The sequence below is a fragment of the Capra hircus genome, chromosome 18, assembly GCF_001704415.2.
Source record: "Capra hircus breed San Clemente chromosome 18, ASM170441v1, whole genome shotgun sequence".
Lineage (NCBI taxonomy): Eukaryota > Metazoa > Chordata > Mammalia > Artiodactyla > Bovidae > Capra > Capra hircus.
Genome location: NC_030825.1, coordinates 21,240,731 through 21,268,488, shown reverse-complemented (window position 1 = coordinate 21,268,488; position 27,758 = coordinate 21,240,731). Strand labels below are relative to the sequence as shown.

The 27,758-nt window shown below is 37.8% G+C and overlaps 1 protein-coding gene across 5 annotated transcripts in view; it reads left to right on the top strand.

Annotated features, from left to right (window-relative positions):
• The window catches only part of PHKB (phosphorylase kinase regulatory subunit beta), a 231,683-nt gene that overhangs the window by 157,879 nt on the left and 46,046 nt on the right, over window positions 1–27,758 (top strand). For all 5 annotated transcript variants that reach the window (XM_018061966.1, XM_018061969.1, XM_018061967.1 and 2 more), the window contains 3 exons: window positions 21,153–21,208; window positions 21,739–21,832; window positions 27,503–27,586. In XM_018061966.1, coding sequence (XP_017917455.1) covers window positions 21,153–21,208; window positions 21,739–21,832; window positions 27,503–27,586 — 234 coding nt within the window. The remainder of the gene's footprint in view (window positions 1–21,152; window positions 21,209–21,738; window positions 21,833–27,502; window positions 27,587–27,758) is intronic.

Here is a 27,758-nt window from a genome sequence, read left to right as displayed (position 1 = left end):
TATGTGGTCATTTCTTTGGGGTCTGCAGAGGAATAAGAATTCAGTGTAAGTGCTCACACCACTGTCTAGAACTAGAAGCCTCACTTCCCATGCTAGTTTCTCATTGTTTCTCTGAAGTATCTTTTTCTGCAGCCACACTTTGTGCTTCTTCAGATCTTGGCTGATGAACCTAACACGGGGATTTGAGCAGAGTAGATGTTCACCGAACAGTTGTGATAGCCCCAAGTAGATGCAAACCAAGTAAATACCAAAATTTTCCAACTTGATAAAGAAATGTGTGAAAGAGAATAATTTACACCAAACTGTTAATCTGTTCTCTTTTTCTTGTAGATAGAGTAACAGTGCCTGCTCTACTTACCCCTACTTTCCTATATCACATTTGATTTGGAAAAGATAAATTATGCAAAAGATCATATTATCTAATCATCCTGTAAATTACTCCCTGAAAATAATTCCACTCTTTTGTGACCATATGGACTGCGAGTCTCCTCTGCCCATGAGATTTCCCAGGCAAGAATACTGGAGTGGGTTGCCATTTCTTTCTCCATGTTTTAACATTTGTCATGTCATTGTAGTTGGTTTACACGCCTGCCTCTCTGGCAGGGGTCCTCAGAGTAGGGAATGTGTCTTATTCTTCTTTGTCTTCTACTAGACTAGTTTGGTATTTGACAGGGCTAGAGAAAGGAAAGGAGAGAAATAGGAAACCACTATTGATTTTTGCCATCTAATGATTATAGGCATTGTACAAACTGTTTTATATGTATTATGTCAGAGTTTAATGCTTTTCTGAAATAAATATTATTATACTTGTTTTATAGATTGATAGCGTAAGTCTCAGAAAGGTTTGGTAATTTTTCCAAGGTCGTACAGTTGTCAGGTGGCAGAACCAATACAAAGTTGTAAACTGAAGAAGGAAAAGTGAAAGGGATGTCAAGCATGGAAGCAGTGATTTTTGTAATGGTATGAAGGAGTTAACAGAGGAAATATTTTGCTTCCTGAACAACCTAGCTTAATACCACGTCAGAGAAAACTCATTTCACCTGTGCTATAGGACACTGAGAGGCTTTTGGAAATGATCTGAAAAATTAAGTGGAAAGATGTTATATCTGTGCAAAATTTATGTTGAGATTCATAATACATATCTCATTTATCATGTGTAAAAGGTCTAATTGTCACTTTCTTCTTCTCTGTTAGTACTGGGATAAGACCGATTTCCACAAGTCTAACAGTAATTTTATTAGGGAGTTCCTTCTTCCTTATCCAAAGGAAAATAATATTTAGAGGTTATAAGCTGCTTTATTTGAGAATTTGCCCTCCCTTCTTTCACCCTAACTTGTTCCTATTAGGGAGGCCCATCATTTTCTGTTGCCTAGATAATTCTGGTGCCAGCTATCTGCTGATTAGGTGTGAATGAGACTTAGACTGTTCACACTACAGAGCCTCTAACCGTGTTAACATGAGAAAAGTTGCTTGGAGACTGTGTTTGTTTCAAACCTTTGCTACTCATTCATATTTGGAAGAAACTGTAAGCAGCTGACTGTGTAGATTTCGCATATTCATTGTATTCTGCATTATGGTTTTCCACTGGAGGATAAGGTAACGCTAGAAGGACATCCTTTTATAGCAGCTGGGGGCTTTCTGGAGTTCTGTAGCAAATGGGCTTTATTTTGAAGTATGTGTTATACTAATCAACATACAGAAGATACCTGGTTCAATAGGAAGGCAAACTTAATATCTTTCTAAATGTTTGCAGGATTCAATCTGAAACTAACATGTTTAACAGGCAATAGAATAAGACCAGCCAGGAATTGGTTTTCTTTTCTTCATTTTTAAAGCAATTTCCAAAAAAAATGAGCTTGTTTCTTGAAATAGATACTGAGTACAGTAGAAATTTTACATAAATAAGCCATTCTACTATCGAAGGAAGAGTCACAGAAAAACACTGTGATCTGAAAATACTATTTTAATATTCAAGAATGTAAATAGTAGAGATTTCATAAAAAGATGGTAGTTGAGATACCCAGCAGTTAATGAAAAGTTACAAGGTTGTGTTGCTCTTGCACATGGCTCACGATAGGAACTGAAACTATGAGAGCAGTCAATTTTGGAAAGTCAGGGTATGTACAGGTAATGCAGATGGCTGAGTAAAGAGATGTTCAAGGAAGGGCCTGATAGGGATCTAACAAGAAGGTAAAACAGTGTCACTGGATTGTAAATGTAAAGGATCTTAACTCTGAGACAAGTTAAGGTTCAAGAAAGGTTCAAGAAAGCTGACTGCCTAGTTGGCTGGGGAGAACAGCACAGCTTTGGCAGAAATTCAAGTGCTGGTGTTTAGACCTTGCATGATTCACCTTAGTATAATCTGGGCAAGGTCTCCTAGCATTTATGAAGGGTAGTTCTCTAATCTGTGAAATTATTTGGCTGAATCTTATTTATGAATCTCTGTATAGCACTCTTGTTGCTGGCTTCCATGATCTAGGTTACTGGTAACTTTTGAGTGATTTTAGTAGCTAGTGTGCTCAGAAGCCAGATTGTGGGGAGTTAAAGAGTGATTAAACGGTGGGAGACCATCTGTTCAGGAAGTAAGTGTGCTGCAGTCCAAGGCAGGTTATAAGCCTATCCTAATTTAGTAGATGTGTATATCGCACTCCTAAATATGGATTTATACCTGCTTCCCTTTTTTACATTCTTGTTTCAGATATGTTCACAGTTTTTAAAGGTTTATTAATCTTAGATGATTTAGGGAAATTTTGCGTGAAGCTCAGTTTTATTTGTTCATTCTAATGCTCTGAAATAGTTTAACTAGTTTGAGACATAATTTCTACTTAAAGGATTAAAACAAAACTCTACTTCATTAGCTTGGCGAAGAAAGAAAGTGCTTATGTGGGACGAAAAACCCAAAATTATCTAAAAGCATGGGAATGAATTTGAGTGCTGAACAGAAGTTCGTATGATTATCATAATGAAACAGCATAAAATAGTCAAGGCATCAGAAATGCTTCTGAAAGCCTAGTCTGCATATGAGTTCTCTTCAGGAATACTGTCTTCAGTCTTTAAGGGAAATAAAAGGCTCCTATTAACTAGTATTTATACCAGAGCCAATGAAAATTAAATGCTTTGTCAAAGGCATCCAGATCTGAGAAAGGTTAAATTTGAAGTTAAAAAAAAAGATTAAATATAATAACATCATTCTAATTAACCCATTGAACTTGTTAAAATTAAAAGTTCCAATAATAGGCATGAGATATAATGAAAGATTTCATCTACAAGATGAAAACTTACAATAGTCATGGCTGAAATGTAAAAGAAGAAAAATATCCAAAGCAAGAAAACAAGGTTTATTATCCAGAATAAAGATGTGCAGGGTCCTGTTTGATCTAGTACTTATGTTTGATCTAATACTTATGATCTAGTATTGTTTTAATGAATCTACTACAAGTATCAGTTTGTGCCCTCTTATAATTCAACACACTGAGCCGTCTTATATTCCTGGCATTTTACTCCGAGAACAGAATCCTGTTTATTCATAAACATAAATAAATTTATGAATTTACCTGGGACTTTCCTACTTCCCTTTTTTCTTATTTTTGAATCTTCAAAAAGTTTTAAAGGTCTTTTTGATCTTTGAAGAAAAGTATATTCTTTATATCTATTCTAACCCTCTCTTATTTAATGATTCATATTATAAGGAGCTGCCTTGGGAGCCTACTTCCTGAGGAGCAATGTGCTTTTACAATGTCCTTAGAGAGTTATAGGTATTTTTGCCATTGTACTGAATAAAATATGAGTATTTTTGGTCAGCCTCTTGAAGCAGTACTTTACATTTATGGCATATCATCATGATAAAACAGATCATGGGTGTTGAAGCACCCTTGAGAGAATTCAGGTTCACATTTATCATTTTCAGTGACACCCAAGCTTTGAGAAGTTAACTAGCACATTTAATATACCAATTAAAATGGATTGATCTACTTTGGCAGTCTTTGGAGAAAAGACCAATATGAAAGAAATGTTATTTAGTGTAAGAGCGTAAAGCTTCTAAATTTAGAATGAAAGTCAGTACTTATTTACTAAACCAAATTTAGAATGAAAGTCAGTATTTATTTACTAAACCATGTACGTATTTATACAGATCTGAGCTAAGAACATACACTTGATCTCTCATTTTTCAAATTAATGAAGAAGAAAGGGTTTCATACTTTGTTTTCTGAAAATACAGGTATATAAAATTTTGCATGAATTGTTTTCTTGAAGATTAAAGAATACTACATATGTATGTAATGCATTTTATTTTTAAGGAGGTGGTATAGTGGCTTTGCGTCCTATAGGCCTAACTCTAAAACTGATTTCTTCTGCTTACTAACTCTGTGACCTTGGAAGGTTTAATTAATCTCTCTAAGCCTCACTTTCTTCCTCTATTGCTGCTAAGTCACTTCAGTCGTCTCCGACTCTGTGCGACCCCATAGACAGCAGCCTACCAGGCTCCGTCCTTGGGATTCTCCAGGCAAGAACACTGGAGGGGGTTGCCATTTCCTTCTGCAATGCATGAAAGTGAAAAGTGAAAGTGAAGTCGCTCAGTCGTGTCTGACCCTCAGTGACCCCATGGACTGCAGCATTCCAGGCTCCTCTGTCCTCTATTAAATAGATATAATACTTCATAACTCATGTGGTTGTATGTAATTAAGTGGTAATAGTGTATGTAAAGCTCTTAACAAAATGTCTGACATTATAAGACCTAAATAAATATTATTGCTAATTTTATTTTGTTCCAGTAACTTATTTTATAAGTAATATTACTTTCTCATTAGTGAGAATGAGAAAAATTCTAAAAAGTCTGGAGAAAAACATATTCTCCATGTATTGGCTGTTAATATGCATAGGCTTTCTTATCATACATAGCCTAACTGGATATTCAGTTTTGCATTTGCTAATACTTACACCATCATAGTTATTTTTCATATTACTTCTATAAAATGTTCTTTTAAATGCCTACATGATGTTTCTTTGGCTATATCAAGTTTCCTGTCTCTTTAATGTAATAATTTCTGTTCTAGAAGTATATTGGGATTCCCTGATAGCTCAGTTGGTAAAGAACTGAGCTCCTGCAATGCAGGAGAAAAGAATCCTCCTGCAATGCAGGAGACCCCGGTTCGATCCCTGGGTCGGAAAGATCCACTGGAGAAGGGATAGGCTACCCACTCCAGTATTCTTGGGCTTCCCTGGTGGCTCAGCTGGTAATGAATCCGCCTGCAATGCAGGAGACCTGGGTTTGATCCCTGGGTTGGGGAAATCCCCTGGAGAAGGGAACGGCTGCCTACTCCAGTATTCTGGCCTGGAGAATTCCATGGACTGTATAATCCATAGGGTCACAAAGAGTCAGGCACAACTGAACGACTTTCATTTCATCCTAATAAGGGCTGTTTAAGATTTAATGTTTTTTTAATTTATTTATTTATTTTAATTGGAGGCTAAACTTTACAATATTGTGGTGGTTTTTGCCATACATTGACATGAATTACATTTTTAAGAAACTGCTGATATGACTAAATTGCTTTCCATCTAAAGGTCTCTACTTTTCTATCCCTAAATTAAATATTTTATATTCTGTAGCATTCATTAGCTAATAAACATAAGGCAAAAGATTATAAGATAAAACCATTTTTCATAAAAATCATAAAAATGAAAATCACTTTCTAGAAACTTTCCTAACACACACATGATCTGAATGTGTGTGTTATAGACCTTAGCCTAGATTGGGAAATGTTTTATTTTTTTATTCAAATGTATCTATATAAACTGTAAAACCATTATGTTTATTGGCTGTATGCCACATAAATGATAGAATAGTAAAAGTATATTAAGAGAATATTAAGATTATCAAGAGCATCTTGTTTTATTCCCTCAAAATAGGGCAGGAAACTGGGATTCAGACAGTGAGAGTCCAAGGTCACACAGGTGTATTAGCAAGGATGGAACCCACGTGTCCTGCAGTGTGGGCTGGTGAGCTGTGTCTACCATGGTGAGAGTGCACATTTACTGCATGGTCTTAGAGAAGAGGGGCTTCCCTGATGGCTCAGCGATAGAGAACCTGACTGCCAGTGCAGGAGATATGGGTTTGATCCCTGGGTCAGGAAGATCTCCTGGAAAAGGAAATGGCAACCCACTCTGGTAGTCTTGCCTGGGAAATCCCATGGACAGAGGAGTTGGGCAGGCCACAGTGCATGGGGTCGCAAAGAGTAGAACACAACTTAGCAACTAAACAACAACAACAAAATTAGAGAAACTACTGTTCAGTGGCATTTACTAAACATGATAGGCAGACTATTCAGGACCATCACAACAGGTATAGAGACCACTGCTGTGTGATTTTACAGTGGGGACAGAGACTGGATTCAGTTCCAAATACAGCATGGGCAAAAGGGAATTTATAGCCAAGGAGCAGGGTAGGGGTCAGTGGATGGAAAATTACTCGGAGGAAATATCACGGGTAAGGGGGATTCTGTCTAAATCAACCTAGCAGCTAACAAGATTCTTTGTTTAAGACAGTCCAGGGTGATCAGATATCACGGGGGTAGGAAACAGATGAGAAATATGAACAGATACAGAAGGTAAACAAATTGATATTGATGGTGAGGGTTCTAGTTAAACTGACTTAGGATTCTTGCTGAAACTGAGTTTTAAGGAAGCGCACTGGTGAGCCTACAAGGAGGTTCAGAAGCTTCACTAAAGCTTGTTTAAGTGAAGAATCATTGTCAGTGGGACTTATTAATGTTGTTTTCCTATGTCTTCATTGTCCCCAATTATGACTAAGAGAGATGGTCTTAAGTAGGCATGTCTTTTACTAGTGCATCTTCCACACAATAACTAGCATAGTGCTTCTATAGCTAGGCCAACAGATAATCATTTATCAACCAGTCACCAGTTGGAATGTGAAACCACGTTTACTTTCTATCATCCCATTGTTTTGGAAAGTTTTTTCATTTATTTTTGTTTTTTTAGTACTCAGAGTTTGACCTTATTAATAATCATTATATATTAAAATCCTTCTCTTTTTTATTTTTTATTTTACTTTACAATACTGTATTGGTTTTGCCATACATTGACATGAATCCACCACGGGTGTACATGAGTTCCCAATCCTGAACCCACCCCCCCGCAACCTCTCTCCCCATATCATCTCTCTGGGTCATCCCAGTGCACCAGCCCCAGGCATCCTGTATCCTGTATCGAACCTAGACTGGCGATATGTTTCTTACATGGTAGTATACATGTTTCAATGCCATTCTCCCAAATCATCCCACCCTCTCCCTCTCCCACAGAGTCCAAAAGTCTGTTCTTATATGAACATTATTGTTGGGCTGTTTTGCAGAAGTTAAGATTTTAATTTGTGAAGAGTTGGAAAGAATATAAAGAAAGGATTAGCTTCATTAAGTGAGCCATTTAATATATGTTTTAGATTATATTCAGTTTTTAAAAAATTAAATTTTAGTATTTGACCTGTTAAATTCCTTTTATCTCTTTGTATTTTTGATTAAGTTTGTCCCTATACACATGCAAGTCAGTGTTTTAATTTGGACAAGTGCTTTTTTAAAAATACGTAAGATAGCTCCACTTTAAAAATTAGCCCTGTATTGATGGTTTTGATTTGGCATAGATAAAACTTAAGTGCCTGTTGCATTTTCTCAGATTACATTATCCTGTTGCATCCCATACTTCTTAAGACTATTAAATTAGAGATGTCAGAATATAATGCCTAGGAAATATCGCTTTTGAAAGTCACTTTCATTGGCTTACAAGAAGGCAATATTCATATAAAGCATATAAATTTCATATAATTTGATGAATTTTATGAATTTTCATGAAAAACCTTCAGATTTTGTTGTTCTTAATTATTTTTGTGAGCATTTTATTATTTCCTCAGTCTTATTTAAAGCATCTTTCATCTTGGGAGCCTGTGATTTGGAGAGCAAAAGGAACACTGTGGCAAGGCCAGACAACTGAACGCTGATTATGACTCCTCTATCATTAATCAGAAACTGAAGAAACTAATAAAGTTAGCCTAAATATATGAGTTAAAGGTGGCAATGAAGAAATAATTATGTGTAGCCAACCATGAGCCCTTCCTTGCAACTGCATAAAAATTATTAAAAGTAGGAGATAGACTTTTAAATTCTCAGGAGCGTCTGTGATAATAAAGATTAAAACTAGGCTAACAGAGATAGGGCATTAAGAGATACAAACTACTATGTATAAAACAAATAACTATGAGGATATATTGTACTTCACAGGGAATATAGCCAGTATCTTATAACTTTAAATGCAGTATAATCTATAAAAATTTTGAATCACTGTGTTGTAAACTTGAAACTAATATAATATTGTAATTCAGCTATACTTCAATAAGAAAAAACTAGATTGATGTATTCTAGTAATGTTGAGATGCCTCTAGTAATGAATAGATCTTTTCTTTTATATTGCAGGCAATAACTCACCTAACTATAGAGATGTTTAATTATCCCTGATCTTAAAAAAAAAAAAATCCTCAATTGTGCCCCTCTGTAATGTTCTCTTCTTTCTTTCTTTCAAACATCTTAGAAAAATATTTGTATGATCTCCATTTCTTCAGCTTCCAATCACTACCTATATGCAGTCTGACTGCTTATACCACTGATCTACTAAAATCACATGCAGAAGGTTACTCATAACCTCCTAACTGAAAATCCATTGATCTCTTTTCAGATTTTAGTATCATTGTCCTCAGACATTCAACACCATTGAACACTCCCTTCTTTGAACTTTGTAAAAGCTTAGAAGTAATTTTTGATTGCTCTGTGCCTATCTATGTCACTGCTTCTCCCCCTCCCAGTCCAGTCCTGTCAATTCTATGTCCTGAATATTTCTGAAATCTTTTCACTGTTTTCCAACCACTCTGATCTTTCAGCTGCAGCCCTCTATGAATCTCCTTGTGCCCACTCTCCCTTCTGCAAACCATGTCTATATAGTAGCCATTATAATGTACGTTAATATAGATAAAATGCTTGGGCAGAAGCTGACCTACAGTAGGCACTATATATGTATATATTACTGTTGTTCTAAAAATGTAAATTACATTGAGTCTTTTTGTTGTTTGAAACTCTTTTAGTGGCTTTTCATTCCACTTAGAAGTCCCTTTTGGGCCTTAACTCCACCCTCATTCCTTTTTCTTTTGCTTGCCTGTTATGCTCCAAATACACTAGTTTCCTCTTAGTTCCTCAAACACTTCAAGTCTTTTCTTCTCAGGGCCTTTGCTGTTCATTCTGCCTGAGTATTTGTTACCAGATCTTGTTCCTTTTGCTGTTGAATCCAGTCTCAGATTTAATGACATCCTCCAGGAGAATTATTTTCTGACCATCAATCTAAAGTAGGCCTATCTCCAGTTACTATATTGTATCACCCTTTACATTTATCCATTTTATTCTTACAGCTTAGATACCTTTTTCTATAAAGTCCTCCTCCATTCTCTGAGACTAAATTAGCTACTCCCTCCCTTGCCTTCAAAGCACTGGTTAATAGCATTATATTTACTATTCTGCTAAACTCCCTTCTCTGTTATATGGTGAGTTCCTAAAGAACAGGAATAACATTGCATCAGGCTTTCTGCCATCCCTGGTGCCTACCAGGATACCTGGATGAATGAACAGGTAAATAAACCGTCTAAGGCAGGAGAATTTGTAGTACACAGACTTGTTGAGTTGTGATCTCATCAATATGGAAGACATTTAGATTTAATCTGTTGAGAGCAATGGTAGCATGTGTCCTCGGCAGTCTGGTCCTCAGTGAAAATCCACTCTAGAAATAATCTGGCCTCAACCAGTGAAAATGGCTCTATACAGTTAAAAGCTCATCGGATTCTAGAGCTTGCTGGATTCCTCTGTGTAACTGTTTGATCTCTAACCCAGCAGCTATAAAACTTATCACAGGTTCTCCTTTCTCGGTTTAATTAGCCCAGTCTTTTTGTCTTTGGGAAGAGCATCTAGTGCTGAAAGAGAACGTAGCACAGGTTTTATACTTTTTACCATTCAAAGCCTCTCTTCTCAGGTAGCTTTCACGTTGTACTGAAGGTCCATGTGGCCTGTCTGTTCATTTCCACTCATACTTGGAGTTGTGCGTTGGCAGTTTTCTAGTATGTGAACACCACAAGTCAGAGTTTCTCCACCTAGTCATTTTAGCATTATTTCCAGAAAATAGACAAGACCTTTAGCCTGGGCATTTCTTTAAGATAAAAATACAGAAGAATCCAGTTACAGCATGTGCTTAGACAGGAGTGAAAACAGTTTTACAAATCGATTTGTTGCGACAAAGTGATGATTAGTATTCTCTTCCTAGATAATTGCAGTCCCTGAAAGGACTGCTTTCCAAAAACATCGCCTGATTTATTCATTCAGATATTTGAAACTATATGTCTGAGGTTTGGGAATACTTTTTAATATTCATGTATTTTCCTCTTAAAAGCTAGTATGATCACTAATTCAGTGTATAAATACAAGGGTCCTAAAGGGCCATTTTATCCCTGACCAGCTTCACTCTTAGGCTAGGTTTAGCTTTTTAACTGTGCTTATTGTTGTTGTTTGTCGGGTATTTCCACTTGACTTTCCTCTGCTTCCCTATTAATTTTCTCCATGTAGCTACTTTGGCTTGGTTGAAAATGTCAGAACAAGATGCCAGGGTGTTGGAGTCAGGATATGCCTTGTGTTCAATCTGCTGGAGCCTATTACTTGGCTCTTGTAGAAAAACTACTATGACTATGGTGTCTCCAGTTGAAATTGAGATGTATTAATATAAAGCGTCTGCCTGGTTTCTTCAGCTAATGAGGTTTTGCTGAAAAATGAGTGTAATGAAACAATGCTGGATGTTGGCAGGACCTACTGATGAAGGCTAGTGAGCATAAATAAGTTTCTGTAAGGCCCCAGCAGCAGAGGCAGAGAATGTTTCAAATGCACTGCCCTTGAGGCAAGACCAGCTTGTGTGGGGTGTGACCTGTTTATTTGTTGGCTTCTTTTATTCTTTTCTTCTCTCCCTTCTCCTATGCTCTTCTTTTAGTAAAAGATCCATTCAAGCCAGCCACAGTATATTGTTTTATGCAGCATAGAGCATGTTAAAAATAAATCTGCTTAGACCAGGGCTTAATACAATGTTGCAAAAATAAGAATCATGTTTTTTACATGCTGTATACATTATTTAATAGAAGAAACTTAATTGCCAAGAATTTAAGAAATAAATTCTATCAAAAAGGAGATAAGAAAATAGGTGTTTTGTATACACCACTTGGAATTTAGTTTTCTTCAAACCTGATTTCAAGAGAATGTAGAGTGACTCTTGGTAGAACACAAAAGCTTTTGCTCACGCCTCTGCTCCCTGTTCATAGTAATGCTTCCTAAGGCCCACTTGACTTAACATTCCAGGATGTCTGGCTCTAAGTGAGGGATCACAACATCATGATTATCCACATCATTAAGAAATTTTTTGTATAGTTCTTCTGTGTATTCTTGCCACCTCTTCTTAATCTCTTCTGCTTCTGTTAGGTCCATGCCATTTCTGAGTTTTATTGTGCCCATCTTTGCATGAAATGTTCCCTTGGTATCTCTAATTTATTTACTTAAAGAGATCTATAGTCTTTTCCATTCTATTGTTTTCCTTTATGTCTTTGCATTGTTCACTTAGGAAGGCTTTCTTATCCCTCCTTGTTATTCTTTGGAACTCTGCATTCAGATAGGTATATCTTTCCTTTTCTCCTTTGCCTTTCACTTTTCTTCTTTTCTCAGTCATTTGTAAGGCCTCCTCAGACAACCATTTTGTCTTATTGCTTTTCTTTTTCTTGGGGATGGTTTTTATCACTGCCTCCTGTACAAGGTTACAAACCTCCATCCATAGTTCTTCAGGCACTCTGTCTATCAGATCTAATCCCTTCCAGCAGAGCTATTTCAAATCCTAAAAGATGATGCTGTTTACAGTGCTGCACTCAATATGCCAGCAAAGTTGGAAAACTCAGCAATGGCCGCAGGATTGGAAAAGGTCAGTTTTCATTCCAGTCCCATAGAAGGGCAAAGAATGTTCAAACCACAGCACAATTGCCCTCACTTCACATGATAGCAAAGTCCTCCAAGCTAGGCTTCAACAGTATGTGAACTAAGAACTTCCAGATGTACAGTTGGATTTAGAAAAGGCAGAGGAACGAGAGATCAAATTGCTAATATCCATTGGATCATAGGAAATGAAAGGGAATTCCAAAAACACATCTACTTCTGTTTCATTGACTATGCTAAAGCCTTTGACTGTGTGGATCTCAACAGACTGGAAAATTCTTGCTGCTACTGCTGCTAAGTCATTTCAGTTGTGTCTGACTCTGTGTGACCCCATAGACGGCAGCCCACCAGGCTCCACCATCCCTGGGACTCTCCAGGAAAGAACACTGAAGTGGGTTGCCATTTCCTTCTCCAGTGCATGAAAGTGAAAAGTGAAAGTTAAGTCTCTTTGTTGTGTCCGACTCTTAGCGACCCCACGGACCGCAGCCTAGCAGGCTCTTCCATCCATGGGATTTTCCAGGCAAGAGTCCTGGAATGTAGTGTCATGGCCTTCTCCGAAAAGACATGGGAATACAAGACCACCATACCTGCCTCCTGAGAAACCTGTATGCAGGTCAAGATACAAGTTAGAACTGGATATGGAACAACAGACTGTTTGCAGATTGGGTAAGGAGTAGTCAAGGCTGTATATTGTCACACTGCTTATTCAACTTATATGCAGAGCACGTCATGCAAAATGCTGGGCTGGATGAAGCACAAGCTGCAAACAAGATTGCCAGGAGAAATATTAATAACCTCAGATGTGCAAATGGCACCACCCTTATAGCAGAAAGCAGAGAGGAACTAAAGAGCCTCTTGATGAAAGTGAAAGAGGAGAGTGAAAAAGCTGGCCTAAAACTCAGCATTCAGAAAATGAAGATCATGGCATCCGGTCCCATCACTTCATGGCAAATAGATGGGGAAACAGTGGAAAAAGTGACAGGCTTTATCTTCTTGGGCTCCATAATCATTGCAGACAGTGACTGCAGCCATGAAATTAAAAGACACTTGCTCCCTGAAAGAAAAGCTATGACCAACCTTGACAGTATATTAGAAAGCAGAGTCTTACTTTGCTTACAGAGATCCATAGAGTCAAAGCTAAGATTTTCCAGTGGTCATGTATAGGTGTTAGAGTTGGACCATAAAAGAAAGTTGAGTGCCATAGAATTGATGCTTTTGAACTGTGGTGTTGGAAAAGACTCTTGAGAGTCCCTTGGACTGCAAGGAGATCAAACCAGTCAATCCTGAAAGAAATCAGCCCTGAATATTCATTGAAAGGACCGATGCTGAAGCTCCTTTAGCCACCTGATGCAAAAAGCTGACTTATTGGAAAAAACTCTGATGCTGAGGAAGATTGAAGGCAGGAGGAGAAGGGGATGACATTGGATGAGATGGTTGTATGGCATCACCATCTGGACATGAGTGATCGACATGAGCAGACATGATTTTGAACAACCTCCAGGAGATGGTGAAGGACAGGGAAGCCTGGCATGCTGCAGTCCACAGGGTCACAAAGCATCAGACAGAACTGAGCAACTGAAAAGCAACAATTGCTCCTCATGATTGTAAGACATTCCTACAACTATGTGATGGATAATTTTATGTGTCACCCTGGATGTGACATGAAGTGCTCACATATTTGGTCAAACATTCTGGATAAGAGTTAAGATGTTTTTGATGAGATTAACATTTAGATCAGTAGAGTGAGCAGGTCAGATTGCAGTCCGTAATGTGGGTGGCCCTCATCCCTGAAGGCCTGAAGAGAACCACGTCTCTTACCTTCCCCCAAGTATGAGTGGATTCTCCCTGTCTCATGGCCTTCAAAGTGAAATATTGGCTTTTTTCCTGCCTTTAGATTAGAATGGCGTATTTAAGCCTCCTGGCCTTTGGACTAGAACTACACCGTCACTTTCATGGGTTTCACCGGTTTGCCCACTCACCTGGCAGATCGCTGGACTTGCCAGACTCCGCAATTGCCTGGGCCAATTCTTTATAGTAAATCTCTTTCTTCTCTTTACACACACACACACACACACACACACACACACACGCACACACATGCGCGCGCGCACACAGAGTGTTTGCCTGAACCAGTTCTTTACATTAAATCCCTGCTCTTTACACACACATACACACACGCGTGCACTCTGTTGGCTGTTTCCCTGGAGAACCCTGACTAATACAAACCACAGCTGCAAGCAGCGCTTAATACATGCCTGACATGCACCACACTGACTTTAGACTTAGACATATCTGCAGTCAGGTATAAGCTCTACCTGACTAGATGGATGATCTTTGACATATTTCACCTCTCTTCACCTCAGTTTCCTCATCTTTAAAAATTGAAGTTTTTGTGACAGTGCATACAGCAGACTCTTGAGTTATAATTCCTTGACTTTCTAAACTAGACTGCAAAACAAAGGTAATCAACAAAATAATGTAATTCTTGTTAATAGGCTGTCATGCTATTTCCATGAATCAGATGTAAGTAGAATCCGTACATCTTTCTGTGCCATTATCCTAGAAAAGACTCACATTTTTCCCACTGCCTGCTCCTAAAATCCAATCCTACTGATCTTTGCTAATAGTCTTCTCTTGCCCCACTTGATCCAGTGGCAGTAAAGCTTCTGAATGACTTTGGTTGCGTTGTTCTGCTTTTATAAGCAAAAGTAAAACCTGATTTTTATGGTCCACTCTTTAACTATAACCATGTCCAGAGATTTCAGTGCAAAAGGATGAGTAGCCTTAAATGACAAAAGATGTGAAAAAGTAACATTAATAAGTACAGTACATATACAAAATAAGGGTATGCTAAGCAGTTACAGCAAAAAAATGAGGGCATATTCTGTGTACTAATATATAAAAAGAGTACCATGATATGTAATTAAGTGGAAAAAAGTGCTTATAGAATTCTACCTTCTGTCCATAATGTGACAAAGTAAGATTATAGATAATCTGCTTTTATAGGCAAAAGGAAACTCTGAAAAGAGGCTTAAGTAAGCTAGCAGTTGCCTGGTTGGAGAATAGTGGGATGGATGTATGGGCCACAGGCAGAAGAGAGATTTCACTGAAAATTTCTTCATAAGTTTAAAAGTTTGAACCACTTGTTGTTGTTGTTCAGTCATTCAGTTGTATCCAACTCTTCTCAACCCCATGGACTACAGCACACTAGGTTTCCCTGTCCTTCACCGTCTTCCAGAGCTTACTCAAACTTATGTTCATTGAGTCGATGAAGCCATCCAATCATCTTGTCCAATGTCGTGTGCTTCTCCTCTGGCCTTTAGTCTTTCTCAGCATCAGAAAGACTTTTCTAATGAGTCTTTCTCAGCATCAGAGTCTTTTCTAATGAGTCAGCTCTTTGCATCAGGTGGCCAAAGCATTGGAGTTTCAGCTTTAGCATCCGTCCTGCCAATGAATATTCAGGGCTGATTTCCTTTAGGATTGACTAGTTTGATCTCCTTTAGTCTTTCTCAGCATCAGAAAGACTCTTCTAATTAGTCTTTCTCAGCATCAGGGTCTTTTCTAATGAGTCAGCTCTTTGCATCAGGTGGCCAAAGCATTGGAGTTTCAGCTTTAGCATCCGTCCTGCCAATGAATATTCAGGGCTGATTTCCTTTAGGATTGACTAGTTTGATCTCCTTGCAGTCCAGAGGACCCGCAAGAGTCTTCTCCAACATCACAGTTCAAAAGCATCAGTTCTTTGGCACTCAGCCTTCTTTATTGTCCAGCTCTCACATCCATGCATAACTACTGGAAAAAAACCATAGCTTTGACTAGATGGATCTTTGTTGACAAATTAATGTCTCTGCTTTTTAATACACTGTCTAGGTTGGTCATAGTTTTTCTTCCAAGGAGCAAGCGTCTTTTAATTTTATGGGTGCAGTCACCATCCACAATGATTTTGTAGACCAAGAAAATAAAGCCTGTCACTCTTTCCATTGTTGCCCCATCTATTTGCCATGAAGTGATGTGATCGGCAAGAGAGTTCTAGAAAAACATGTATTTCTACTTTATTGACTATGCCAAAGCCTTTGACTGTGTGGATCACAATAAACTGTGGGAAATTCTGAAAGAGATGGGAATACCAGACCACCTGACCCACCTTTGAGAAACCTGTATGCAGGTCAGGAAGCAACAGTTAGAACTGGACATGGAACAACAGACTGGTTCCAAATAGGAAAAGGAATACATCAAGGCTGTATATTGTCACCCTGCTTATTTAACTTATATGCAGAGTACATCATGAGAAACTCTGGGCTGAAAGAAGCCCAAGCTGGAATCAAGTTTTCCGGGAGAAATATCAATAACCTCAGATATGCAGATAACACCACCCTTATGGCAAAAAGTGAAGAAGAACTAAAGAGCCTCTTGAAAGTAAAAGAGGAGAGTGAAAAAGCTGGCTTAAAGCTCAACATTCAGAAAACGAAGATCATGGCATCCAGTCCCATCACTTCATGGCAAATAGATGGGGAAACAGTGGAAACACTGGCTGACTATTTTGGGGGGCTACAAAGTCACTGCAGATGGTGACTGCAGCCATGAAATTAAAAGATGCTTACTCCTTGGAAGGAAAGTTATGACCAACCTAGACAGCATATTAAAAAGCAGAGACATTACTTTGTCAACAAAGGTCTGTCTAGTCAAGGCTATGGTTTTTCCAGTGGTCATGTATAGATGTGAGAGTTGGACTATAAAGAAGGCTGAGCACTGAAGAATTGATGCTTTTGAACTGTGGTGTTGGAGAAGACTTGAGAGTCCCTTGGACTGCCAGGAGATCCAACCAGTCCATCCTAAAGAAGATCAGTCCTGGGTGTTCATTGGAAGGACTGATGTTGAAGCTGAAACTCCAATACTTTGGCCACCTGATGTGAAGAGCTGACTCATTTGAAAAGACCCTGATGCTGGGAAAGATTGAGGGCAGGAGGAGAAGGGGATGACAGAGGATGAGATGGTTGGATGGCATCACCGACTCAATGGACGTGAGTTTGGGTAGACTCCGGGAGTTGATGATGGACAGGGAGGCCTGGCGTGCTGCGGTTCGTGGGATCACAAAGAGTCAGATATGACTGAGCGACTGAACTGATGGGACTGGATGCGATGATTTTGAATGTTGAGTTTTAAGCCAACTTTTTCACTCCCCTCTTTTACTTTCCGTAAGAGGCTCTTTAGTTCTTCTTCACTCTCTGCCATAAGGGTGGTATCATCTGCATATCTGAGGTTATTGATATTTCTCCTGGCAGTCTTGATTCCAGCTTGTGCTTCATCCAGGCCAGCATCTCACATGATGTACTCTGCATATAAGTTAAATAACCCGGTGACAATATACAGCCTTAACATACTCCTTTCCCAGTTTGGAACCAGTCATTGTTCCATGTCCAGTTCTAACTGTTGCTTCTTGACCTGCATACAGATTTCTCAGGAGACAGGTAAGGTGGTCTGATATTCCCATGTCTTTAAGAATTTTCCACAGTTTGTTGTGATCCACATGGTCAAAGGCTTTAGTATAGTCAGTGAAGCAGAAGTAGATGTTTTTTTTGAATTCTCTTATTTTTTCTATGATCCAAATAATTTAATTATGTTAATTAATTATTAAAATTAAATTTGAAAAAGAAGAGGGGAAGGGAAACCATTAGGGTACATTCACATTTAAGTTTCTGTATATACCCTTTGAAAGTTGTATTTTACTATTTTATTTATTACTCCTAGCTGAAAACTAGCCTTGTTACTTTGACCTGATTTGGGTAATTTGAAAACTAGAATCTAGACAGATGTACATGCAGATACTTTTATTATCCCAATTTACCAGTGAGGAAACTGAAGCTTAGCAAGGTTAATTGATATAGTCATACAGCAACTAATAGTATAAATATCATTTGTTTAGCAGGTCAAAGTTTGTAAGTATTTCTATTGGCCCTCTTTTGTTTGATCCTCTGCCTTTATGTTAGGCCTCCTACATACCATTATTCTCATTTTTTATTTTACATAAACACAGAAGAACATAGAGAAACTTGCCTGGGCAGTCATTCCTCAGATAGTAAGCACCTACTGTGTGGCAGGCATTTTTTCTTGGCACTGGGGCCATAGTGATAGACAAGATAGATCAAGTTGCCTGTCGTCAGGGAGTTGTTTTCTGGTAGGGATGAATAACAGTCAATATATAAGTAAATAAAATCAAGTAATTTCTAGAAATGACAAGTACTGTAAAGCAGACAAATAAAGTAAAGTAATAGAGGAGGGCTGCCATGGTAGAACATGAAGACCTTTCTAAGGAAGGGATGATACTTGAGACCTGCATAACAAGAGGACCTCATGCAGCAATCTAAAGGGAAAACATTCCAAGCAAGAGTGCAACAAGAGCGGAGGCCCTGTGATAGGAACATAGTTGGCATGTTCAAGGGACAGAGAGACCCCAGTGTGGCCAAAATGTGGTGAAGAAGAGAAGAGAATGAGAAAATAGTAGGCTGGAGCTAGATTATGTAAGGACTTGTAGGCTGTTGTAAGCAGCTTGGTTCTTATTCTGTGAACAATGGGAATTCAGTGAAGAGTTTTAAACAGGGTGTCTGTGTGTATGCATGTGGAGGATGGTGGTTGAAGAGGGAGAGAGCATCTGATTTGCACCAATTTGGTCACCAAAATCCTGTAACCCTTCCCTTATAAAATATCTTAATTGATAAAGTAATTGATAAAATACCTTAATATTCTGTTTTCATTTTTTAAATAATAATAATAATTATTATTATTTTTGGCTGCATCAGGTCTTAGTTGCTCAGGCTCACTAACTGACTTGCTTGGGCTTAGTTGTTCTGTACCATGTAGGATCTTATTAACAGATCCTAACCAGGGATCAAACCCACATCTCCTGCATTAGAAGGCAGATTCTCAACCACTGGACCACTAGGAAGTAGTCCCATCTCTCTTCATTTCTATAGCAACATTCAGGATTGAAAAGTAACAATGGCAACAGTAACCATCACTTTAGGACATTGTATATTCTATGTGAGAGGAGTCACTGAGTATGTATATGTGGATGCTGAGTTGCACAGTTGTGTCCGACTCTGCGACACCGTGGACTGTAGCCCGCCAGGTTCTCCTGTGCATAGAATTGTCCAGGTAGGAATCCTGGAATGGGTTGCTATTTCCTACTCTGTGGCAGATAGATTCTTTACCTCTGTGCCACCTTGGAGCCCTTCAAATATGTTACGTGTGTGTGTGTGTGCGCACGTATTCTTACATACTTTGTGAACCTAAAAGCAGAAAGTATTATAATATTATGAAGAATAATACCATTCAGAAATAGAATGTGTTAATTACTGTTAGGAAGTTTTCAGAGAGACTTCAGGTTTAGACAACAATTTTGGTGATTTGAAGAAAATTACGAAAATGCAGAGAAAAGTAGTTCCAACTTTGTCACTGAAAGGAAGAGAATTGGTGTGGTGGGACTGGTCATGCAAATTTTTTTCTGTGAAAAGAAATGGGTGAAGGGTCCTACTTGGGCTAGGGTTAAAAACCTAAGCTCATTATGGTAGATGGTTTGTGAATTGGAAGTTTCTGAAATGCTATTTTCACAATAGAAGTGTTCTTCAGTTGTCAAAAAGTCCCCTAACCAGATGCTTTCTCTGATTCAACATGTTGTAGTAGGCATTTTAGATCTGAGTGCTCTGTCATGCAAATAGAAATAACATTGTCCTAAACGGGTCTGTGATTCGAAAAGAATATACTGATTCACTTATTAGGATCTACAAGCTACCTTTTTTACATTGGAATAATGTCTGTATTCTAATAGATGTATTCACTTGCTTTTTATTTAAAAACTCTAATTGTCCTCAAGATAATGGCCCACCGTAAGGTTACTTCTCCTTTTGATGAATAAATTTCATCCAAGAAAAATAAATTTTAATGTTTTCATTTGTTAGAAATCCTGAGACTCTGAATAATTACTTTTTCTCATCTTTTTGAGTAACATCAACTTTTAAAGTTTTTATCAAATAAAAATAGAATTTATAGCATTTTTAATGTGTATTTATTTTTGTGTGGTTGTTCCATCATATTTTCTCTCATCTGTTCTTTTAAATCACATTGAGGACTTCCTGAAATAGCATTTTCATGATGATTCTGAGAACCATCCTTCTACTGTATGTTATTTACTGCTGATATATGTATGCTGGTGTTTCTTGCATTCTATCATACATAAATTCTAGTGGCATATTGAATGCCATAGAGAGGAGCTGACTGATGGTAAATCAAACATTTTACAGCATACTATTGGGAATGTTGGATTCATTACTATAAAGAAATTATGTTTGATCAGTATTTTTGGAGCCTCCTAATACTGTAGTTTATTGGTGCTTCTTTATGTTAATTATATACAAGTTTAAAATTGGGTTCATTTTAACAATGCATAATATATGCTACAGTGAATCTTTCCACACCAAAAAGAATAGTAAATGTCCAACACTATGTTTGATTAGAACTATTAAGCCCAACAGCTTGTATTTAACAAACACAGTGTTAATTATATAGTCAACTGGGTAGTTCATTCTCTACTGTAGAAGCTGTGTATTAGAATAAGGCTATTTTGATGTATAAGGTGCCCAAGTAAAACTGGCTAACAAAAAAGGGGAAAGCTTTTTGCAGTGAAGATGTGGAATGAACTATTTTAACTCACAGTCCCTTTTTAGAGAGTATGTAAGTTGGGTTTTTATTTTTAGTTCCTGCTCTTCCTTTCATAGTTAAATGATGGAAAATGACTCTCAGTTCCTAAACTACTCTTAGGCATCATTCAAAATAGCCCTGAAAGTCTAGCCCCTCTGGCCCTCTGGCAGCGGTGCAATTTATGGCTTTCCATTCCTTGGTATTCCATTACTCTCTACACCATCAAACTGATTAGTAGGCAAATGGAGAGAAAGGAAGGAGAGGCGACTGCTTAGAGCCAGCTGGTGTCCATCATTTTAATGAACTGCTTAGAGATGGTTAATGTTGTCCTTGGTTCTCCTTATTGTCAGTGATGATCAGATCTTTTAACATGTTCCCCCCTCTTATTCTGTATTACAGGGTCCACTGGAAAATGATTTGGTTGTTTATGTAGCACTCATAGCAGAAAGCCAACGGTATGAAATCCAGATGGGTGGTATGTTCTTTTGACAGAGAGGGAAGGAGGTTGATTGCTTTAGGCTTATAATATTGTGTATGGTGGTAGAAATTAGTTTCATAGACCCCTTGACAGGGTTTCCAGGATATCACTAATGTCACTTTAAGTGTCAGAACAACATTATTTCCATGTTTAAAAACAATTTTGTTTTAGTTGATGCAAATATTAAAGTCTGTGGCCTGTACCAGTGTTGCCCAGCATGTAGTTTTGAGAAATTAATGCGAACAGATTATGGGGATCATCCCCTAAGTTAGTACTTACCTTACTGCCAGCCCCCAGAGCTCACATCTGATGCTCTGTGAAGAAACCACCCCACCCCCCCAACCCCCCGCCAAAAGAGGGCCTGTGGATTTCAGTGCAGATGACATATTGCTGATATTTAACAAATGATAATACATTCCCAGCTAGCACAGTCTCTCACCTTTTCTCCTCCCCCTTCATCATGGTTTTTAATAAATGCAATATCTTTTTTTCCCTTTTGTTTTCTAGCCTTCAGGTTTTCCTCAACACATATGGTATTCAGACTCAAACTCCTCAACAGGTGGAACCCATTCAGATCTGGGCCCAGCAGGAGCTGGTGAAAGTAAGTGATGCTGTTTCTTTACTGTCTCCTTTGTGGAGGTACTAGAGCATGATGATTACTTAGTTTATAGTTAAGAAGCATAGCTAAAATCCAATTCTAAATAAGGTCATTGATCCATAAGTCTGATTAAGTTGAGAGACCCACTTTATCAAACATTGTTACTAAAAATCAACTGCATTGTGTGTGTGCATTATATTCATAGGTCTTGTTAGCTTCTGCTCCTTGCTAAAGTGTTGTTACTAACCTGGACTGACCAATTAAATAACAAATTAGCCTTAATATTAGTAGTGGTGTATCAAATTAACTTTTACATTTGATTGATTTCCCCTTTAACTATTAAAGAAATGTTCTCACCTAAATATTGTTGGTAATAACTACTGCCCTTTTTCTCTTGCCTTACTCTTTGAAGTCTGAAGTGATTCCTATCTTCTTTGGTTTGCTGGTTCTCAATATAATTGTAAAGTGACAACTGAATTTATCTTTGATACAGTTACATACCTATTGGATTGAATTAAAAGTGGTGACTTTTGAAGCCTTTTGCATGTACTGCTCTACAGATGTATCCAGGAGTGCCTGAGTTTAGAAATATTCCTGCTCATTAGGGGCAGGAAATTGTTGATCTCCACTAATTATTTAATAAACCTGTTTTTATTTGGTAATTGTTAAAAGCAATACAGGAAAATTTCCACAGTGTTTGGTGGAAGTGGTTTCTTTCAGGTAATCGAGGTAAAGTCAGTAAAGTTGATGTAAATGTTTTTGATTAAAGCCTTGACTTAAAAAGAATAAAAGCTTAGAGAAGTGAGGTGGACATTGCAGGGAAAATGCAAGGCCCCAGTGTTGTTGCTAATCAGACTGGACCTTACCTGTTAGCCACAAAACCAGAGGTAACCCAGAGCACCAGCTCTTCAAAAGTCCTTAACAAATTTAGAATTTTTCTGCCCTAATTAAAGAGATATGGCCGAAAATGCAAGGAACCCTAGAGGAGGTAACACTTTAAAATCACACCAAGAAGTAAAGGGTGGAAAGCTGGGTTTCATGGAAAAGGCTAAATGAGTCCAAGAGGGAAGTAAGGATCCCCTAGGTAAGGAAAGGAGGCAGCATGGAAGGTCTGAAAATCCAAGGCTATAACACTGTGCATTTATCATTCAGGTACAGGCTGTATTTGCTGATACACTTTTAAGGTCTCTCACTGAAAGCTCCAGAGTATGATAACAAAGGTTATTATTCTTTGGTAAACATGCTTTCAAAGCAAATTAACCTGAATCTGTTTTTTCAGGCCTAATTTATATCAACAACTCTTTCCGTTAGAGTCTGTACTCTGCCAGACGACATGCAGGCAAGATTTAAAAGACCAACATGGCTCTCAGTTCAATTCAGTCGCTCAGTCATGTCCAACTCTTTGCAACCCCATGAATTGCAGCATGCCAGGCCTTCCTGTCCATCAACAACTCCTGGAGTTCACCCAAACTCATGTCCATCGAGTCAGTGATGCCATCCAGCCATCTCATTCTCTGTCATCCCCTTCTCCTCCTGCCTCCAATCCCTCCCAGCATCAGTCTTTTCCAATGAGTCAACTCTTCGCATGAGGTGGACAAAGTATTGGAGTTTCAGCTTTAGCATCAGTCCTTCCAAGGAACAGCCAGGACTGATCTCCTTTAGATGACATGATAGCAGCATTTTATTCCTTCATCAGCAACACCTGCTCTGTGCAGAGCACTATATGGGGCACGTAGACAAAATGACCCTGCCCGTGTTCTCAGTCAGTGACCTCTGAATCTCGTGAGATGACAGAAAAAAAAAATTATAATGACAATCCACTTTGGTTGTACTATGATAAATGTTAGTACAAGGTGCTGAGGAATCACAGATGTGGTAGCAAGCATTCTGTTACAAAGAGAAGATTTAATGGGTTGACCAAAAAGTTCCTTTGAATTTTTAAGTAAAAATAGAAGACATGTTTTTTCATTTTTACCAAGAACTTGATTGAACAACTTAGTCACCATTTTGTTTTACTACCCTCTGCCATTTTTCAGGCAACCTCATAATTCTGTCTTCCCAAAACTTTTTATCTTTTTGAGCAAAGAACTTTTCCAGGTACCTTTTACAGTCTTCCAGGGAATGGGAATTATTTCCACTAACAGAATTTTTAAAGACAAAAATAAATGGAAATCTGAAGGTGCAATGTCACAAATACAGCAAACTTCACAGCCAAGTTGTAGCAATTTTTACCTGGTCATCAAAAAAGCATGCAGTCTTCCATTATCCTATGAAAGATTATACATTTTCTGTTGACTAATTCTGGACGCTTTTTGTCAAGTGCTGCTTTCAGTTTGTCTTACTGGGATAAGTATTTGTTGAAATTAATCATTTTATTTTCCTGAAGGAGCTCATATATATAGAGGACTCCCTTCCATTCCTACCACATACACAGCATAACCTTCTTTGGATGAAGGCTGGCCTTTGGTGTGGTTGTTGGTTTTATTTTGCTTGCCCCACAGTCTTTCCTTCCACATTATTGTACAGTTATATCCACTTTTCATTGCCTGTTACAATTTGTTTTAGAAACAGAACATTTTTATTACATTTAAGTAGAGAATCACATATGGAAATACGATCAAGAAGATTTTTCTTTTGCTTAACTTACACAGACAGAGAAGGCAATGGCACCCCACTCCAGTACTCTTGCCTAGAAAATCCCATGGACGGAGGAGCCTGGTAGGCTGCAGTCCATGGGGTCGCTGATTTGGACACAACTGAGAGACTTCACTTTCACTTTTCACTTTCATGCATTGGAGAAGGAAATGGCAACCCACTCCAGTGTTCTTGCCTGGAGAATCCCAGGGATGGGGGAGCCTGGTGTGCTGCCGTCTATGGGGTCATGCAGAGTCGGACACGACTGAAGTGACTTAGCAGCAGCAGCAGCAGCAACTTACATGGAACCCAAACATCAAAATGATTAACATAATCAAGCTCGTGCAAATGATTTTCAGTGTTTGATTTAGATATTTTGAGTATGTTGGCTCTCTCTTGTGTGGTATAACACTGTTTTCAGTTGATGTCTCAGTTTGATTGCTATCAACTTCAACTGGTCTACCCAACCATGGAGTATCATCCAGTGAAAATCTCTACTATGAAACTTCACAAACCACTTTTGACACGTTCAATCAATCACAGCACCTTCTCTATACATCGCACAAACATTTTCTTGCATTTCGGTTGTGTTTTTACTTTTCTTGCAATAATAAAGCATAATGGCTGAAAATGTTGCATTTTTTTTCTTCTGTCCTCAGTATTAAAATGGCTACACAAAAATTGACCAGTTTGCTAAGTTTTTTTTTTTTATGCACACTGATATGACAGCTGTCACAATACAATCCAACAATTGTTTTGAATGAAGTTAGACAACTAAGTGCTACTAGAGTCATCTTACAGAAAAATTGAACTAAAGTTTTGGCCAACCCAAGAGAATGAAGTGTTTCTGGGTTTCTGGGTGGTTTTGTCCCTACTGTATGTTTCAGCGCATTAAATGGTGTCAATGTATATAACATAGGAACAGTATTATCTGCATCCTGTAATACAGAGAGCATTCTGCATCTGATTACCTAATTGTCATAGACCTTCTGTGGCTCAGGAAGTTAAGGAAACGGCTTTTAATATAATTGAATAGTATTTAAAGATTTCCTTTCTACCTCGGTAAATACAAAGGAAGGGTATCTCCATCTAGTGCTGTGCATTGCAGTTTCAGTGCAGCCTATACAATAAAATGCTTTATGGAGAACTTTTTCTGTCTAGTTGGCTTTGTCTAAAACCACTGCTATTCCAGAATTAATATGCACAGTACATGTGGCTCCAGAGGACATTAGCTTGCTTTCTCATTCATCCACCAAGTATTTCCTGAGCACAGTTGTATGCTAGGCACAGTGCCAACTCAGGGGATGCTATTCTCTAGGAATAGTCAGTGCAGAAGGAGAGAGACAGACCTAATTCTAACATACATGTGTGCGTCATGACAAAATGAACAGAGAGCTCTGGTGATGGCATTAAATTTGTATATGTTGAGATTGATGCTTGAAATCAGTTCAAATCATAGTAGATTGTGTAAAGACAGTTGGTTTTATTTTACATTTAAGAAAATTTAGATTTCTGCCTCTCTTCAGATACAAAAATAAATTCCGGACAGATTAAAGATTTAAATATTTTTAATGATCAAATATAAAATTACTAAAAGAAAAATTAGAACATTTTACAACTGTTGGAAGGAAAAGTCCAATTGAGTAACACCAGTGCCAAAAAGCCATTAAGGAAGTGATTGACACATTTAAATAAATTTAGTTGTAGGTGGCATAAACGACCAGCACATCAAAGGTGCTTGTGAAATTTCCTAGCAGAAAATTGTTTAGATTGAAATACCACATGCTGAAATGATGTTTGAATTAATATGCTGTTGTTCTCACATTTCATAACAACATTGAAGATGAGCAGATTGAGTAAAATATTTGATGAAAGGAAAAAATGTATATAACATACAAATAGCTATTAAATGTATAGGAAAATGGTCAACCACAAAATATTTGAATACAGTTGTTTAAAACTAAGATGAAATATCCTTATGACCCAAGAGAATGACAAAAATGGCCTGTGCACTGTTAATGTAGATGTAATTGGTCCATTATTTCTGGAGGGTGACCAACCTGCCATTATGATGAAAGAGAATGTATATTCTCTTTGACTCTATCCAGTCTGGGAAATTATCCTGCAGAAGTAATACTACACTGACAAAAGGTGGTTACTGAATTGGTAAAAAAATTGGGAGCTACCTTCATCAGGTGAATCCATGTTAATTTTAAATACTGTAAGGAGACCTCTTAATTGGATAAAGCGCTCATCCTCTGGCACTGATTAACATCTAGTTCCTTCCAGGTCTGTTTTTCCTCTGTAGAAAAGAACAATACTAATTTTAAAAAACTGGAATACCAGATTATATACTATATGAACCCATTTATGTAAATATATGCACGTGTGTGTGTGTATACGATATGGGTATATATTTATCTATGTACTGTTAAAAAATTGTAACCATATTTTATACTTCCAGTGTTTCTTAGGGATCAAACAATAAATTACACTCCTTTTAACACATACCAAAGTGAACGAGTTGTTGCCTGTTGTGAGAGTAACAGGACCATTCCCTTGTAGGATATGGATTAAATTTTTCATAAAATTCATATAATCAGAAAAAGCAATGAAGATATTTTCTTGTTGGTAGGAAATAATTGAAGATAGAAATCTAGTAGAAGTTATGTGGCCCTGATTTTTTAACCTTTAAATAGTGAAAAGTTTTATCACATAGGAAGCATTTGTCTCTGTGTTCTTGTGTGAATCAGGTAGAGCCAAGCAAGTTGTAAATTTATGACATGATAATATAAGAACAGTGCTGAATTTTAGAATATTGCTAAATGGATCTCAAACATTTCACTCTCAAATCTCCCAGTGCCCCAGAATCTAAGTTGATGTCATTGGCTGTCTTATTTTCCTGCAAGTCTGTTGAATAAAGTTTCCCTGACCTCTTTGGAAAAATCAGAAATTAGCAGGGCAGTAGTCGAGGTGGGGCAAAAAAACAAAAAGCATTAATTTTTGTCTGGCTCTGATTTACGTATTTGTGTCTTACAGGCTTATTTCCATCTGGGTATCAATGAAAAATTAGGACTCTGCGGAAGGCCAGATAGACCTATTGGCTGCCTTGGTACATCAAAGGTGCTCATGAAATTTCCTTATAGAGCAGTCTTCAGATTGTAATACCACAGACTAGAATGATGTTTGACCTGTTGTGCATCCATTTGCACATTTCATCATACTTGTGCTAATTATCTCAATTATTATTTTCTACAAGTAAATAATTAGTTTTGTATGCTTTCGTGAACTCTTC